The sequence below is a fragment of the Coregonus clupeaformis genome, chromosome 20, assembly GCF_020615455.1.
Source record: "Coregonus clupeaformis isolate EN_2021a chromosome 20, ASM2061545v1, whole genome shotgun sequence".
Lineage (NCBI taxonomy): Eukaryota > Metazoa > Chordata > Actinopteri > Salmoniformes > Salmonidae > Coregonus > Coregonus clupeaformis.
In genome coordinates, this window is record NC_059211.1 from 56,690,313 (window position 1) to 56,706,060 (window position 15,748).

A 15,748-nucleotide genomic window follows, 5' to 3' on the forward strand; every position below is an offset into this window, starting at 1 on the left:
GTATTTAGCGCCATCCATCATTCCTTCAATTCTGACCAGTTTCCCAGTCCCTGCCGATGAAAAACATCCCCACAGCATGATGCTGCCACCACCATGCTTCACTGTGGGGATGGTGTTCTCGGGGTGATGAGAGGTGTTGGGTTTGCGCCTGACATAGTGTTTTCCTTGATGGCCAAAAAGCTCAATTTTAGTCTCATCTGACCAGAGGACCAGAGTCTCCCACAAACGTGTTTGCTTATTTTTTTCTGGCCACTCTTCCGTAAAGCCCAGCTCTGTGGAGTGTACGGCTTAAAGTGGTCCTATGGACAGATACTCCAATCTCCGCTGTGGAGCTTTGCAGTTCCTTCAGGGTTATCTTTGGTCTCTTTGTTGCCTCTCTGATTGATGCCCTCCTTGCTTGGTCCGTGAGTTTTGGTGGGCGGCCCTCTCTTGGCAGGTTTGTTGTGGTGCCATATTCTTTAAATGTTTTAATAATGGATTTAATGGTGCTCCGTGGGATATTCAAAGTTTCTGATATTTTTTTATAACCCAACCCTGATCTGTACTTCTCCACAACTGTGTCCCTGACTTGTTTGGAGAGCTCCTTGGTCTTCATGGTGCCCCTTGCTTAGTGGTGTTGCAGACTCTGGGGCCTTCTTCTTCTTCTTCAGTGGGGTTTATCGGCGGTTGGCATCCAACATTATGGTGCATTACCGCCACAGACTCTGGGGCCTTTCAGAACAGGTGTATACATACTGAGATCATGTGACAGATCATGTGACACTTAGATTGCGCTCAGGTGGACTTTAACTAATTATGTGACTTCTGAAGGTAATTGGTTGCACCAGATCTTATTTAGGGGCTTCATAGCAAAGGGGGTGAATAGATATGCACGCACCACTTTTCCGTTATTTTTTTTTAAATTACTTTTTTGAAACAAGTTATTTTTTTTCATTTCACTTCACCAATTTGGACTATTTTGTGCATGTCCATTACATGAAATCCAAATAAAAATCCATTTAAATTACATGTTGTAATGCAACAAAATAGGAAAAACATGCAACAATTTCAAAGATTTGACTGAGTTACAGTTCATATAAGGAAATCAGTCAATTGAAATAAATTCATTAGGCCCTAATCTATAGATTTCACATGACTGGGAATACAGATATGCATCTGTTGGTCACAGATACCTTAAAAAAAAAAAGTAGGGGCGTGGATCAGAAAACCTGTGAGTATCTGGTGTGACCACCATTTGCCTCATGCAGCGCGACACATCTCCTTCGCATAGAGTTGATCAGGCTGTTGATTGTGGCCTGTGGAATGTTGTCCCACTCCTCTTCAATAACTGTGCGAAGTTGCTGGATATTTCCAGGAACTGAAACATGCTGTCGTATGCGTCGATCCAGAGCATCCCAAACATGCTCAATGGGTGACATGTCTGGTGAGTATGCAGGCCATGGAAGAACTGGGACATTTTCAGCTTCCAGGAATTGTGTGCAGATCCTTGCGACATGGGGCCATGCATTATCATGCTGAAACATGAGATGATGGCGGCGGATGAATGGCACAACAATGGGCCTCAGGATCTCGTCACGGTATCTCTGCATTCAAATTGCCATCGATAAAATGCAATTGTGTTCGTTGTCCATAGCTTATGCCTGCCCATACCATAACTCCACCGCCACCATGGGGCACTCTGTACACAACGTCGACATGAGCAAACCACTCGCCCACACCTTTGCCATCTGCCCAGTACAGTTGAAACCTGGATTCATCCGTGAAGAGCACACTTCTCCAGTGTGCCAGTGACCATCCAAGGTAAGCATTTTCACACTTTAGTCAGTTACAACGCCAAACTACAGTCAGGTCAAGAGCCTGGTGAGGACGACGATCACGCAGATTAGTTTCCCTGAGACGGTTTCTGACAGTTTGTGCAGAAATTCTTCAGTTGTGCAAACCCAGTTTCATCAGCTGTCCAGGTGGCTGGTCTCAAACGATCCTGCAGGTGAAGAAGCCAGATGTGGAGATCCTGGGCTGGCCTAGTTACACGTGGTCTGCGGTTGTGAGGCCGGTTGGACGTACTGCCAAATTCTCTAAAACGACGTTGGAGGTTGCTCATGGTAGAGAAATTAACATTAAACTCTGTCAACAGCTCTGGTGGACATTCCTGCAGTCAGTATGCCAATTGAACGCTCCCTCAAAACTTGAGACATCTGTGGCATTTTGTTGTGACAAAACTGCACATTTTAGAGTGGCCTTTTATTGTCCCAGCACAAAGTGCACCTGTGTAATGATCAAGCTGTTTAATCAGCTTCTTGATATGCCACACTTGTCAGGTGGATGGATCATCTTGGTAGAGGATAAATGCTCACTAACAGGGATGTAAACATATGTGTGCACAGCATTTTAGAGAAATAATATTTTCTGGGATCTTTTATTTCACCTCGTGAAACATGGGACCAACACTTTACATTGCGTTTATATTTTTGTTCCGTGTAGAAGAAAAAACCCTCCCATATAAAGGCCATTCCTAAATACATTCATCTTGAATGGAGGCAGAGACTGTATACTTTTTCCCAGGACCAAATTAAAATAGACATGATGCCACCCCCTCAGAGCAAACAGCTGCTCTTGGTAAACCCCTTCTCTCCAACTCTTTAAACACAGTTGTGTCTGTAAGGATGTAGCTGTGCATGGAGACAGGCCGTGTTCGAGAGCATCGAAACGACTGCCAAGTGACTGACCTACAAATCACCTTGCATCATAAATAACCACTCATTATTACGTGTAGATCTGTTACTCAGTGAATTTACCCATGATACATTGCGGTTTTGATCCTCTCGAACACAGCCACAGGCCTCATCCCAAAAGGCACCCTATTCCTCATATGGCAGTTTGTTGGCGGGTGTGAACAGTCATCTTACTCTGTCCAAACACATACACTTTCAATTGCATTCCAAACTAACCACAATTCATAAATACTTGTCTTTACCGTTTCCTTTAGAGTATTGGCAACTATTTTATGTGTCTTTATGGAAACAATGGACATGACTTATGATGATGCTTATGTTGTTAACCTCAAAGTACTCAAACTTATGACGTTTCTTTTGTTGTAATTTAAAAAAATGTCACAAATAAAAGAGACATTTTAAAAAGAAACGAGAAAATGAGACCTATTTAAAAGATAGGAATGAACTTGTGCATTTTCTATGCAGCAAAATATAACCACACTAAAAAACAATAATGGCATTCTTCCCCCAAAAAAAATCCAATCAGCAAGGAACACACCTTTTGATTAACAGAGATCATGAGGGGCAGGTCTAGGCCTGTACCACGTTGTCAGTGTCTCTAGGTTCTAGGAGATTGGCTGAGTAACTCTGTTCCACACTGTTACCCTCTGGTCCATAGTAACTGTTTCATAATTGGCTAGTTCAAATGCCTATTACACAGAGAGATTTTTTCCATGACAACATCAGTGGAGAGGTTCATGTCTCATGTTGAGTGAGTGTGTGTGTGTGTGTGTGTGTGTTCTCAGAACAGTTCAAGCAGCATGTTGAGTTTGCGTGTGTACGTGAGCGTGTCCCCTCAGAAGAGTGCCATCAGCAAGGCGTAGTTGACGGGCAGGTTCAGGCGCTCCTCTGTCACTGGCAGGACCTTGAGCAGCTCTGGGGAGGCTAGGAGACTGGCCGTGGGGCCGACACGCTGCAACACACACGCCCCACACATAGGACCTCCATCGTCTGCACTATCCATCTACAACACACCGAGACAGAGTCAGTCACACACACACTTCACTCAAGAATAAGCTTTGTGAATGAACAGGAGTTCAGCATCTCAACTACCATCAACTGTATGTCCTAAATCCCTTTTATGACTTAACATTCACCGCCTCATCACAGCTCAGGCACACTAAATGTAACAGTGATAACATTATTTCCCCGTAGGTGCCCTTTGACCAACTGACTAACTATTCCAGTTGGTTAACAGGTCTGACTTGTTAGCGGAATGTGGGCCAATTTTCTAAACCTCCTGCACCCACACCTGTCTGAAGTGATCAGGTCTGGTTGAGAGACATCGCAAATCAGAATTTGGTATGGTGGCGGGGAGGAGGATGCGGGGCCTTACGTATTTGAGTGGCAGCTTGCGCATGGCGAGGGGCCAGTCGGGCATGATGTGGTTATGACACTCCCGCACGGAGCAGCGGGGGGGCTGGCCCTCGGTCAGCAGGGCGCTGGTCAACTCTGTCCTCAGGAAGTACTCCTGGGGAACAACAGGAAGTTAAAGGGTTAACCATGGGAGAAGTTAGCCTGGTCCTGTATTCACAAAGAGTCTCAGAGTAGGAGTGCTGATCTAGGATCAGTTTGGCCTTTTAGATCACAAGGAAAATAATTATATGGACAGGGGGACCTGGTCCTAGATCAGCACTCCTGCTCTGAGAAGCAGAGAAGCCTTGGTCCCATACTGTACGTGCTGTAGTGTTTCCTACTGTCCTATCACTGTCAAGCCATACACACAGAGGGCTGGATAATAACACAGACTGGACCACCAGGCTATGGGAGGAGGCTTTCACAGAACACAAATTCAATTGGAACACATTCACTTGCACAGTGACGTGCTCATTTGCGTCACATAAAATGTCACCCACAGAAGAATAAGGCTTTCTCAGAATTACATAACCACAACATCTTGCTTCAATGAACAGCTAGTACATTTCTCTGAGATCTGAGATGGTGTTTGAGAACAGTACACACATAGAAAAAAGAACGACTGGGAATAGGAGAGAGTTAAGTAGAGCAAAGGAGTGTTTTAGAGAGTGATGGAGAGGATTATGGAGGGGTAGAGGGAGACAAGCGAAGAGGGAAGGAGTGTAGTAGAGGGGGTCAGTGCCAGTGGAGGCTGCTGAGGGGCGGACGACTCATAATAACGGCCGGAATGGAATGGAATCAAACATGGTTTTCATGTGTTTGATTTCACTCCATTCCAGCCATTATTATGAGACGTCCTCCCCTCAGCAGCCTCCACTGGTCAATGCTCTCACCCCAGCCAGTGTGAGGATGTTGGTGATGTTCTTGGTGATGACCAGAGAACTCTTGGCCCGCGTCACCGCCACATACAGCAGGTTCCACTCATCCTCTAGGATGTCACCTAGAGGAGGGAGAAAACAGCCAACAGTCATTGGCCTTAGATCAGAGTTGGTATATGGATAGTTTTTCCAAATGCCTAATGATTGCTTGGATCATCTTCCATGGAATGCTTAGTGTGTCTTTAGTAGTCTAGTTCAAAAGAATTGTGGTGCAGCCATACACACACACACACACACACACACACACACACACCTCCTGAGCAGCTGGAGAGTCTGGGTAAGTTGTGGGCGGCACAGGGGACCTTAGCGAAGTCATCAGTGATCACCACCGTCTCAAACTCCAGACCCTTCGATTTATGGACTGTCCCCAGGATAAAATCTAAGAGAGAGCAGGGGAGGGTTGAGAAACATTTGAAAGATCACTCTCAAAATACAAATACAGCAATTCATAACGCTGTGTGTCTGTACAGTTGTGTGTGTGTGTGTGGCATGTACTGTACTTGTGTGTATGTCTATGTGTTTGCGCGTGTACAGTATGTACCTGTGTGGAAGTTTGTCAGTACAGTGTGTGTGTGTGTGTACCTGCGTGTTGGGCCTCTCTCTCTGCGCATCCGTAGAGGCGCTCCACCAGCTCAGGGATGCGGCTGTTGTATTTCTCCACCATGGAGAGTTTGCCCTCCAACTCACGGTCCTCTGTGTTTTTAGCATAACTCTTCAGCCCACAGTAGCCCCCCAGACTCTGCTTGGTGAACCTACGGATGAAGCTGTCCTTGATGCCTAGAGAACAGGGAGAAGAAGAAGAAGAAGGGAGCAGGTTTAAAAAGGGACAGAGCTAGCTACTGTTGGGTTCTAGTTTGAAATACTTGCTATACTAGAAGTTAATGGTTACACGTATGAGGAATGTATATAATATAATAATATAAAATAATATGCCATTTAGCAGACGCTTTATCCAAAGCGACTTACAGTCATGCGTGCATTTTTTTTTTTTGTATGGGTGGTCCCGGGGATCGAACCCACTACCTTGGCGTTACAAGCGCCGTGCTCTACCAGCTGAGCTACAGAGGACCACATGGTGGTCGATGGAGGTTGGATAAGAGCCAAGGCCCTGGAGAGTTACTAAGTAAGGGAAAGGTCAATCACATGGTTGCGGTCACTGATGAAGGTGGATAGCTGTGCATTCGTGAGGAATGTGGGCAGAGGTCAGGTCAGCTCACATGAAGGGAGAAGGAACAGTTTATTACCCACATCATTTAACTTCCTGCCTAGCAACAGAGATGTAGTGTTAGAGAAAAGGAGGACACTGCCTAAAGGGGGGTATAAATACTTGTGCTGGTGGAAACATGTCTTTGTCTTATGCAGCTGTTTGACCCAGTGGGTGAATAAAATTGGTTTGAGCTTTGACTAATTGTCCGTTAAGAGTAAAAACTAACACTACTCACACTGTAGAGTAGAGCTATTGACTGACACACAATAATCTACCAATAAAACAATGAGCATTGAGAACCAAGGCAGAATACTGTCTTACCAAAAACAGATATATCACACAGGTACAACATACTAATTCACTTGTATTAGAATTGCGGAACTGAGGCAAGGGGCAGTGTGTGTGCCACTCACCTCGAGAGCGGTTGTTTTCTGGCTGCATCAGAACCCAAATGTCCATGATTCTGTTCAGCCCAAAATTCTCCAACCCCTGGAGTGGAAAATATATGTCTTACCATGTGTTACACAAGACCCAAACACATTGTGCGTGTGTGGGTGTGTATGGACACTCACCCCTACGATGTGCAGCCTACAGCGGGGGTTGTCGTCGGTGAGTCTAACAGCTTGGTCGAACACAGAGACGTTAGAGCGAGACAGCACTGCTAACTTGCCCCGGCCAGGACTCAACCCTGTAGTCAGGGGACGCAGTGAGTCCACAGCCTTACCCTGCACACAGCCTGTGGACGGACACACACATTAAAAGGGCAGGTTGCACTATATATTTCCACAAATCTAACAACGTAGATTGATGATATTCCATCTAAAAACGGTCTTTACGCTCTTAGTTGTTGCTGAAATTGACCCACTATGCTGTTGACTTTGTGCACCTACTTCATATTGCTAGGTCTAAGGATGATTTTCTGAACTGTGTAATCATGCCAGTAAAATATCCATGGTGTTCCATGACTACTGTGCTCTTATTTGGTTTCTTTGGTTCTGATTGGATCAGTTTGTTTTAAAGGTAAGATTTTTTTTTTTTTATTACACAGTTCTATTTTCTCCATTTGAATTACATTGATCAAAAACGCATACAAACAATATATTGCATCTTTGATGTCAAGAAGAGAACAGCCTGGTGGTGGCGGCAGTGAACTACAACTGCTGTTTACCGGCATGCATGTTTGGTCGAAATGCGAGAAGTTGGGAAGAAACTGCTTCATGAGGATACGGCGGGCAGACTGGGCCAGGGAAACCCCTGGCGCTTCAGTCATATGCGGGGCTCAATTTTCCCCTAAACGATTGCGATGGCTACAAACAGTGGAAGAGTGATTTAAAAAAAAGCTAGCCTGCTAAGTGCACCGGGCCGTGCAAAACGAACTGGCCCACTCTAGCACGGTGTTTGGTGAGGGAATAAGTTAGCTACCTAGCAAGCAAGCTACAACAACTCCATCAACAGAATACTGCATGTTTTAAAGAAACGGACAGTGGCTTCACTCCTGCTCGTGTATTGTTCCTCTTTAAGTCACTTTTCCGACATATCTTTGGTCAAATAAAATATTAAATTCTCCCAAAATACAAATGTAAAGTGATATGTCGTATTGGGACTTTTAGTTAGAAGGATGAAACAAATCAGAATGTTTAACAGCAACCTAATTCTACAATCTTACCTTTAAAACAAACTGATCCAATCAGAACCAAAGAAACAATAAGAGCACAGTAGTCATGGAACACCATGGATATTTTACTGGCATGATTATACAGTTCAGAAAATCAACCTTAGACCTAGCAATATGAAGTAGGTGCACAAAGTCAACAGCATAGTGGGTCAATTTCAGCAACAACTAAGAGCGTTAAAGCGTGAGGCTAAACTTCTCCGTTTTGGTTCCATTCCCACCACGCTCTAACAACGTGAAGCGAACCCATGCACATGCGAAGATACTGTGTGTGACCGTGTGAGAGTGAAGTCTTGCATCTCGCTCAATGCAACGTCATTTCGCTGAGTCAACCTTTAAAAATGTCCAATGCAGCCATTCTTATTTTAATATCAAATCATTTGAGTAACAATTAAGTCCTTTAGTGTAATAGTTTTACATAAAAAATGGTCACAAAAAAACAAATACCCTTTTAGCAAAAAGCTATTTCTCAAGCAAGAATGTTGCTGTCTGAGTGGGGGCGGGGAAGGGCACCAAAGCGGTGCATTAACCACAGTGTGGATCAATCGCCGGAGCGGTGAGGCCTAATAGGAGGGATATGTAATCTGAAAACTAGCTATTGGCAGAGAGGTTTGGAAATCTATTTGTTATTGGTCTATTAACTTATACCGCCTGGTGATGTCACCAGGCAAGCCAAAACTCCACCAATAGGCCCACACGGGAAAGTGACGTTTTCAACGAAAATCACAGGAGCAGGGTATGGAAGCAATCTTTCCCCATTGAAAGCAGTGCAGCCAAGCCTGAAGTCAAGCAATAACGACACACATAATTTACATTTTCTTTATAGCTCCCGTCCAAATGTTGTGAATTATATACACAGTTTATTAGGTACACCACCCCCGTTCACAAAAATGGTTCGCTCCTACAGACAGTGAGTCGCGCTATATAAAGCAGGCAGACGGGCATCGAGGCATTCAGGTTACTGTTCTTTTGAACGATAGAATGGGCAAAACGAGTGACCTAAGCGACTGAGCGTGGTACGATAGTCGGTGCCAGGCGTGCCGGTTCCAGTATCTCAGAAACCAGAAGCGGCTCTAGTGGACACGCAATCACCAACACTCGACAATTGAGGAGTGGAAAAACATTGCATGGTCCGACGAATCCCGGTTCCTGTTGTGTCATGCTGATGGCAGAGTCAGGATTTGGAGTAAGCAGCATGAGTCCATGGCCCCATCCTGCCCGGTGTCAACAGTACAGGCTGGTGGCGGTGGTGTAATGGTGTGGGGAATGTTTTCCTGGCACACGTTAGGTCCCTTTATCCCAATTGAGCAACGTTTCCATGCCCCAAAGAATTCAGGCTGTTCTGGAGGCAAAGGGAGGTCCGAGCCGGTACTAGATGCTACTAAGTGTATATTCATGTCATCGTCACCAGTCAACTCCATTACACTCAAGTTACTTCAACTTCAACCAGTGAATGCTAGCGATGGCTAGCTATTCTACCAGTCTTTTCTAATGATTGTTAGCATGCTAATAGCACACCTGCACACTATTTGTTGTATTTTTAAGGGGTATGCAGTAGGTTGATAACTATCACCAAAGTATGTTGCATTGGACATTTCAAACAACTTTCCCAGCTAATGAGAAAACAGACATGGTATTTAATTTAAGAGAATGAACAAGATTGGACAAGGCAACCTTGGGGATAATTTGAATGGGTGCCAACAGCAGATTGAGGGATTTTGAAATCCGTTCCCCAACACGACCTACATGACCATAGTGGGCCAGGAAATAACACTGATACATTTTTTTTTACAGTGTTCGTTACATCTGCTGTTGTACAATGTGATACAAAACACAGGAAAACTGTCATTAGTGTTTTTTCACTCACCTTCCTGTTTTCCTCCTACCAGAATCTTCTTCACTTTCTTACACACTTGGAGAATCGTGGCTCCAATGTAGGCAATCTCAGAACCAAACCTAAAGCTCTGAGAAGAGAAAAAATACATATTCAATACAAACACTGAGCTTTTGTTTAGAGAGTATATACCTGAGCGAGGGAGAAGTGTGTGTGTGTGTACCTGGGTGAGGTAGTAGAGGTGTGTGTGTTCCACCAGATTCAGAGCATTGACTGCTCCTCTGAAGGTGTAGATCTGCTGGTGAGGGTCTCCCACCAGGATCTTCCCACAGTGCTGAGGCAGCATGATGTCCATGATGGCTAAGACACATACACACACACACTTATCATGGACCTGCTATCAGGTGAGTGGTGCCTGGTGCAGGTGTAATGTAGACCCAGGTTTGGTCCAGGTGTGGTACAGTGCAGTGGTGTAGTTAAGTTGTGTACCTGGAGTGCAGTCCTGTGCCTCGTCTATAAAGATTACATCATACTTGTCCAGAGTCGGCCTCTGCAGCTGCCACAGCTTCAGATACCCTGGAAGACATTCAGTAAGGACCCAATCCTAAAACACTGACATATTCAAAAGTTCAAACACATCTCCAATGGATTACTAAGTAGGCTTAAGTTACACCTGTGCATCTCAAGTTAGGATTTGGAAAAAAGCTAACCGTTTTTGGGCTTACCATCATGGGTCATGTGGTATGCAGACTCCCTGGTTTCTTCTAAGGCAACCATTTTGTCCCAGATCCTCTGAGCATCCCTCGCAAACATCTGCAAAATAAAAAGTTTGTTCAATTGTGGAGATGACCTGTGTGTGACCTGTTTGTGTGTTTTCTGGAGTGTGACTATATGTGTGTGTGGGATGTTTCTTTGGGAGGAGAGGTGTTTGTGGATTTGGGTATAACACTTACCCTTTTTGCATTGCGGTCAGGCACGGTCAATGTGCCATGTGTGTTTTTGTACATGTTTGGGACGTGGTTGGGGGTGATGTGTGTGTCGGCCGACGCCATGTAGGCATTGAGGGTCAGGGTGACCACCTTGGCGTTGACGAAGCCCCCGCTGCCCTTAGGCAGCACCCAGGCCACAGAGAAGGGCTTCACGTTACCAGACAACTTCTTCAACTCCTGGTACCTGGGAGAGGGGGGAAAGGGATATGAACTACTGACCAACTGGATGACTGATTGAACAACTGATTGAATAGCTTTACTGAAAGACTTGACGACAGCCAGACATACGGACAGAAACTGGTCTAGACCGACAGACAGAAAAGTAGACCTCTTGCCGACGGCTCCGAAGGCCATGGAGTGGACCGTCCTGCAGTCCACGTTGCTGGGGAAACAGCTCTGGGCCTGGGTGGCCACCGACTTGTTGAAGGCCATATAGAGGAAGTGGAGGTGTGGCCTCTGCTGGGCGTACCGAACCAGGGTGGTGGTCTTCCCTGTGCCTGAAACACAGCAACAACATTTAACCCCTACACTGCATTCTAGCAGGAACATTCACACATAAGGCACAATCAACAGCTCACAATGTGGGGTGGACCATGTGTGTGTATCCACTTGAAATACTCTGCAATTGTCACGATATAGAAAGAGTACTCTCATTCTCATCCTGAACTGATGAATCACAGACTGAGCTGAACTGACAGGGAGAGGGTGCCCTCTAGCGATAATTCAGAGAATGCTAGCAAAAGTACCAACTCTATATCTAACTTGTTTTCTGTTAAAAAATATTTTAAAAACACAGGTGTGACATGATGTTGGTAGTAGCGGTCTGGTGGTACCTGCGAAGGCCATGATCTTGACCACGTGGTCTCTATGGATGTCGTGGTTGAGGATCTGCTGCTGTTCGTGGGTCACCTGAACCTGGGCTCTCCTGGGAGAGAGAGGACTAGGCATGAGACTCAGGTTATGACTGATTCATTAAAAATACTTCCTTCCAGAAAGATATCAGTCCTCACCCACTCTGATTGGTTATTGCTGTGGGCAGGGCGTTCTCCATCAGGTGAAGGACGTAGAAGATATTGTAGTGCCACCTGGAGTGGAGGAAGGAGAAGAGAGGTGCAGAGAGAGACAGTCAATGTCCGCCTGTCTATCCATCTGTTTGTACATGTCTGTATCTTTCCATCTGTATATAACTTATATCTTGACCTGTTGCTGATGTTGATGTCCTTCCTCCTCATGGCGAGCAGCATGGTTGCCATGGCGCTGAGGTACTCTGTGATGGCACTGGCTGAAGGCAGGCAGCCTCTGAGACAGACCACCAGGTCCAGAACATCTCCCACCCCGTCACACAGCACCAGCATCAGGGCCATGGCTGCCCACGGGTTAGGGCCCTGACAAACACACACACAGTCCAATCAGATCAGCTCAGAAGTATAGTAGTAGTTCCAACCGTGTATACAGTGGGGGAAAAAAGTATTTAGTCAGCCACCAATTGTGCAAGTTCTCCCACTTAAAAAGATGAGAGAGGCCTGTAATTTTCATCATAGGTACACTTCAACTATGACAGACAAAATTAGAAAGAAAATCAGAAAATCACATTGTAGGATTTTTAATGAATTTATTTGCAAATTATGGTGGAAAATAAGTATTTGGTCACCTACAAACAAGCAAGATTTCTGGCTCTCACAGACCTGTAACTTCTTCTTTAAGAGGCTCCTCTGTCCTCCACTCGTTACCTGTATTAATGGCACCTGTTTGAACTTGTTATCAGTATAAAAGACACCTGTCCACAACCTCAAACAGTCACACTCCAAACTCCACTATGGCCAAGACCAAAGAGCTGTCAAAGGACACCAGAAACAAAATTGTAGACCTGCACCAGGCTGGGAAGACTGAATCTGCAATAGGTAAGCAGCTTGGTTCGAAGAAATCAACTGTGGGAGCAATTATTAGGAAATGGAAGACATACAAGACCACTGATAATCTCCCTCGATCTGAGGCTCCACGCAAGATCTCACCCCGTGGGGTCAAAATGATCACAAGAACGGTGAGCAAAAATCCCAGAACCACACGGGAGGACGTAGTGAATGACCTGCAGAGAGCTGGGACCAAAGTAACAAAGCCTACCATCAGTAACACACTACGCCGCCAGGGACTCAAATCCTGCAGTGCCAGACGTGTCCCCCTGCTTAAGCCAGTACATGTCCAGGCCCGTCTGAAGTTTGCTAGAGTGCATTTGGATGATCCAGAAGAGGATTGGGAGAATGTCATATGGTCAGATGAAACCAAAATATAACTTTTTGGTAAAAACTCAACTCGTCGTGTTTGGAGGACAAAGAATGCTGAGTTGCATCCAAAGAACACCATACCTACTGTGAAGCATGGGGGTGGAAACATCATGCTTTGGGGCTGTTTTTCTGCAAGGGACCAGGACGACTGATCCGTGTAAAGGAAAGAATGAATGGGGCCATGTATCGTGAGATTTTGAGTGAAAACCTCCTTCCATCAGCAAGGGCATTGAAGATGAAACGTGGCTGGGTCTTTCAGCATGACAATGATCCCAAACACACCACCCGGGCAACGAAGGAGTGGCTTCGTAAGAAGCATGTCAAGGTCCTGGAGTGGCCTAGCCAGTCTCCAGATCTCAACCCATAGAAAATCTTTGGAGGGAGTTGAAAGTCTGTGTTGCCCAGCGACAGCCCCAAAACATCACTGCTCTAGAGGAGATCTGCATGGAGGAATGGGCCAAAATACCAGCAACAGTGTGTGAAAACCTTGTGAAGACTTACAGAAAACGTTTGACCTGTGTCATTATCAACAAAGGGTATATAACAAAGTATTGAGAAACTTTTGTTATTGACCAAATACTTATTTTCCACCATAATTTGCAAATTAATTAATTAAAAATCCTACAATGTGATTTTCTGGAGAAAAAAAATCCTAATTTTGTCTGTCATAGTTGACGTGTACCTATGATGAAAATTACAGGCCTCTCATCTTTTTAAGTGGGAGAACTTGCACAATTGGTGGCTGACTAAATACTTTTTTTCCCCCACTGTATATACACACGTGTGTGTGTGTGTGGCTACGTACCCCCTCGATACCCTCCAGTTTTGGGAGTCTGTGTTTAATGCAGGCCTCAGCCTGAGGGAACAGACAATGTGTCCTCACACGCTGTAACACTGCCTCAGGTTTCACCCTCTGACTGGGCTTATACTGGGCCATGAACCTGAAAAAAAAAAAAAACACACACACACAGAATAGATCAGAAATGATCAGAAATGGCCCAAAGGAACAGTTTACAGTAAAGAGTCCTTACTCGACTATATGGAGGATGCTCTCCTGGTCGTTCTTTTTGATTCTATGGGTTTCCAGGATGGCGTCGATCTCCTTCACCGCCTCGCTCTCCTTCTTTGTGTAGCGGTAATACAGCTTCTTCCAGGGCACAAACTACACATAGGGCCCAAAGACACAACTTAACCCCCAAAAAATCTACACAGCACATATATTAACATTTTCACACTAGCTAATCTTCATAACTTGAACCCTAACTTCCTCCCCCTGTCCCAGGTTCTCACCAGTGACTGGGTGACAATGTTCCTCCAGCGTTGGCAGACCAGGCTGACATGACAGTAGAGGTCCTCAGCAGGCAGGAGGCTCAACACCAGCATCAGCACCTCCTCTGGGAGGTCGTCCACGTGGCCCTGGGGATGGGCCAGGCTCCTGCTGCTTCCCAAGAGGCCGTAGTGGGCGTCAGGCAGGGCCTCCACCTCCTCATCATGGTGGTTCATAAAGGCTGGGGCTGGATCTAACCAACAGCGCTCAAACTCTTTGTCGTCCCCAAACATGTCCGTTGTCAGCCCCTCCAGATAGTCCACCTTCTCATCCTCAGGTTCCTCCTTCATAGGGGTGGCTAGTGCCTCCTCCTCCTCAACAGGCTCCTTTTTGGGGATGAGCTCTCCGTTGAATCCCTCTGTCTTTATGGAACTTGAGCCCTGGGACAGGGCTGCTTTCTGAGGACTTAACACCCTGACCACACTGATCACAGGGAAAAACTGAGTGATCCCCTGCTGCTGCTTGTCATTACTCGCATCTGAGATCCAGGCAAGAGAGAAGAGGGAGCAATGGGAGGGGATGACAAGGTAAATGATATGTGTACAAAATGTTACATCACTTCAGGTCTCAAGAGTTTAAAAACTAAAAGACACACAAATGTACAGTACCTCTCTTTCTCTTTGTGGGTGTTCTGGGGTACAACCCCCGGTTGGGGTCTGAGTTGCTGTGCCTGCGAGTGACGGAGTGGGGCTGTGTGAGGGGTCGGCTGCCCTCTGGTCTCCTACTCATTTCACGACACTCCTCTGAGCTCAGGTGCCTTCGCTTGGCTTTTCCTGCAACATCACCAGGGCTTTGAGTACATCTCTACATCACTGCTACACTCTCTCATACACCTTAATGGCACCAGTCCTGTGTTTTGGGTCAGTACTGAGAATGCGTAACAGATTAACGTTACAGACGCCGTTGTAGAGCTAAGATTACAGATGTGTGACATGCATTAGCAAGTTACAGTAGTTGGCTACCTAGCAAGTGCCATTTACCATCCTCAAACAAGCACCATTACCTTTAATGGATGATTCCATCTTGTTGTTTCAAGAAAACCTGCTGATATCCAATCATTCGTTTCCTGCTTTTTCGAAAAAAACAAGTTCTCTAAATGTTAGCGTACATGCTAGCTAGCTAGTGTGAGCACCCAAACAACCCTAGGCGAAGTTGGCTAGCCCGTGTTTATATCAGCTAATGTACAGCGCAAAGTAAAGTTCGCTTGTGGATTTAGACATTCACCTTTTTAAATACTATTCAATATTACTGATAAAATATCTAGCATAGTTGTTGTTGATAACTCACAGCTAGCTAAGCGTTTATTGGATACTTGGTTCTTCTTTGGTGAATTTACGGAGTTCAATGTGTTTTTGTTTGTATAGCGCCACCT

At 45.5% G+C, this 15,748-nt stretch overlaps 1 protein-coding gene across 1 annotated transcript; it reads right to left on the reverse strand.

Annotated features, from left to right (window-relative positions):
- Positions 1-2,397: 2,397 nt before the first annotated feature.
- On the reverse strand, positions 2,398-15,723 carry fbxo18 (F-box DNA helicase 1). The gene is made up of 21 exons (XM_041853570.2): positions 15,380-15,723; positions 14,985-15,149; positions 14,340-14,854; positions 14,081-14,211; positions 13,855-13,990; positions 11,968-12,152; positions 11,778-11,852; positions 11,601-11,692; positions 11,096-11,264; positions 10,732-10,951; positions 10,504-10,591; positions 10,268-10,354; positions 10,002-10,138; positions 9,812-9,908; positions 6,845-7,008; positions 6,686-6,761; positions 5,648-5,842; positions 5,319-5,444; positions 5,021-5,127; positions 4,108-4,242; positions 2,398-3,735 (listed from the first exon to the last, which is right to left on the reverse strand). Exons 1-21 carry the CDS (start codon positions 15,396-15,398, stop codon positions 3,568-3,570), a joined length of 3,087 nt encoding a protein of 1,028 aa, XP_041709504.1. The 5' UTR covers positions 15,399-15,723; the 3' UTR covers positions 2,398-3,567.
- Between the last annotated feature and the right edge of the window lie 25 nt (positions 15,724-15,748).

Bases quoted from the DNA above. Each gene is read 5' to 3' on its own strand.
- fbxo18 (XM_041853570.2), bottom strand. The intron at 13,991-14,080 runs GTAAGGACTCTT...TTTTTTTTTCAG, and splicing joins AGCATCCTCCATATAGTCGA to GTTCATGGCCCAGTATAAGC. The intron at 5,128-5,318 runs GTGTGTGTGTGT...TCCCTCCTCTAG, and splicing joins ACTCTCCAGCTGCTCAGGAG to GTGACATCCTAGAGGATGAG.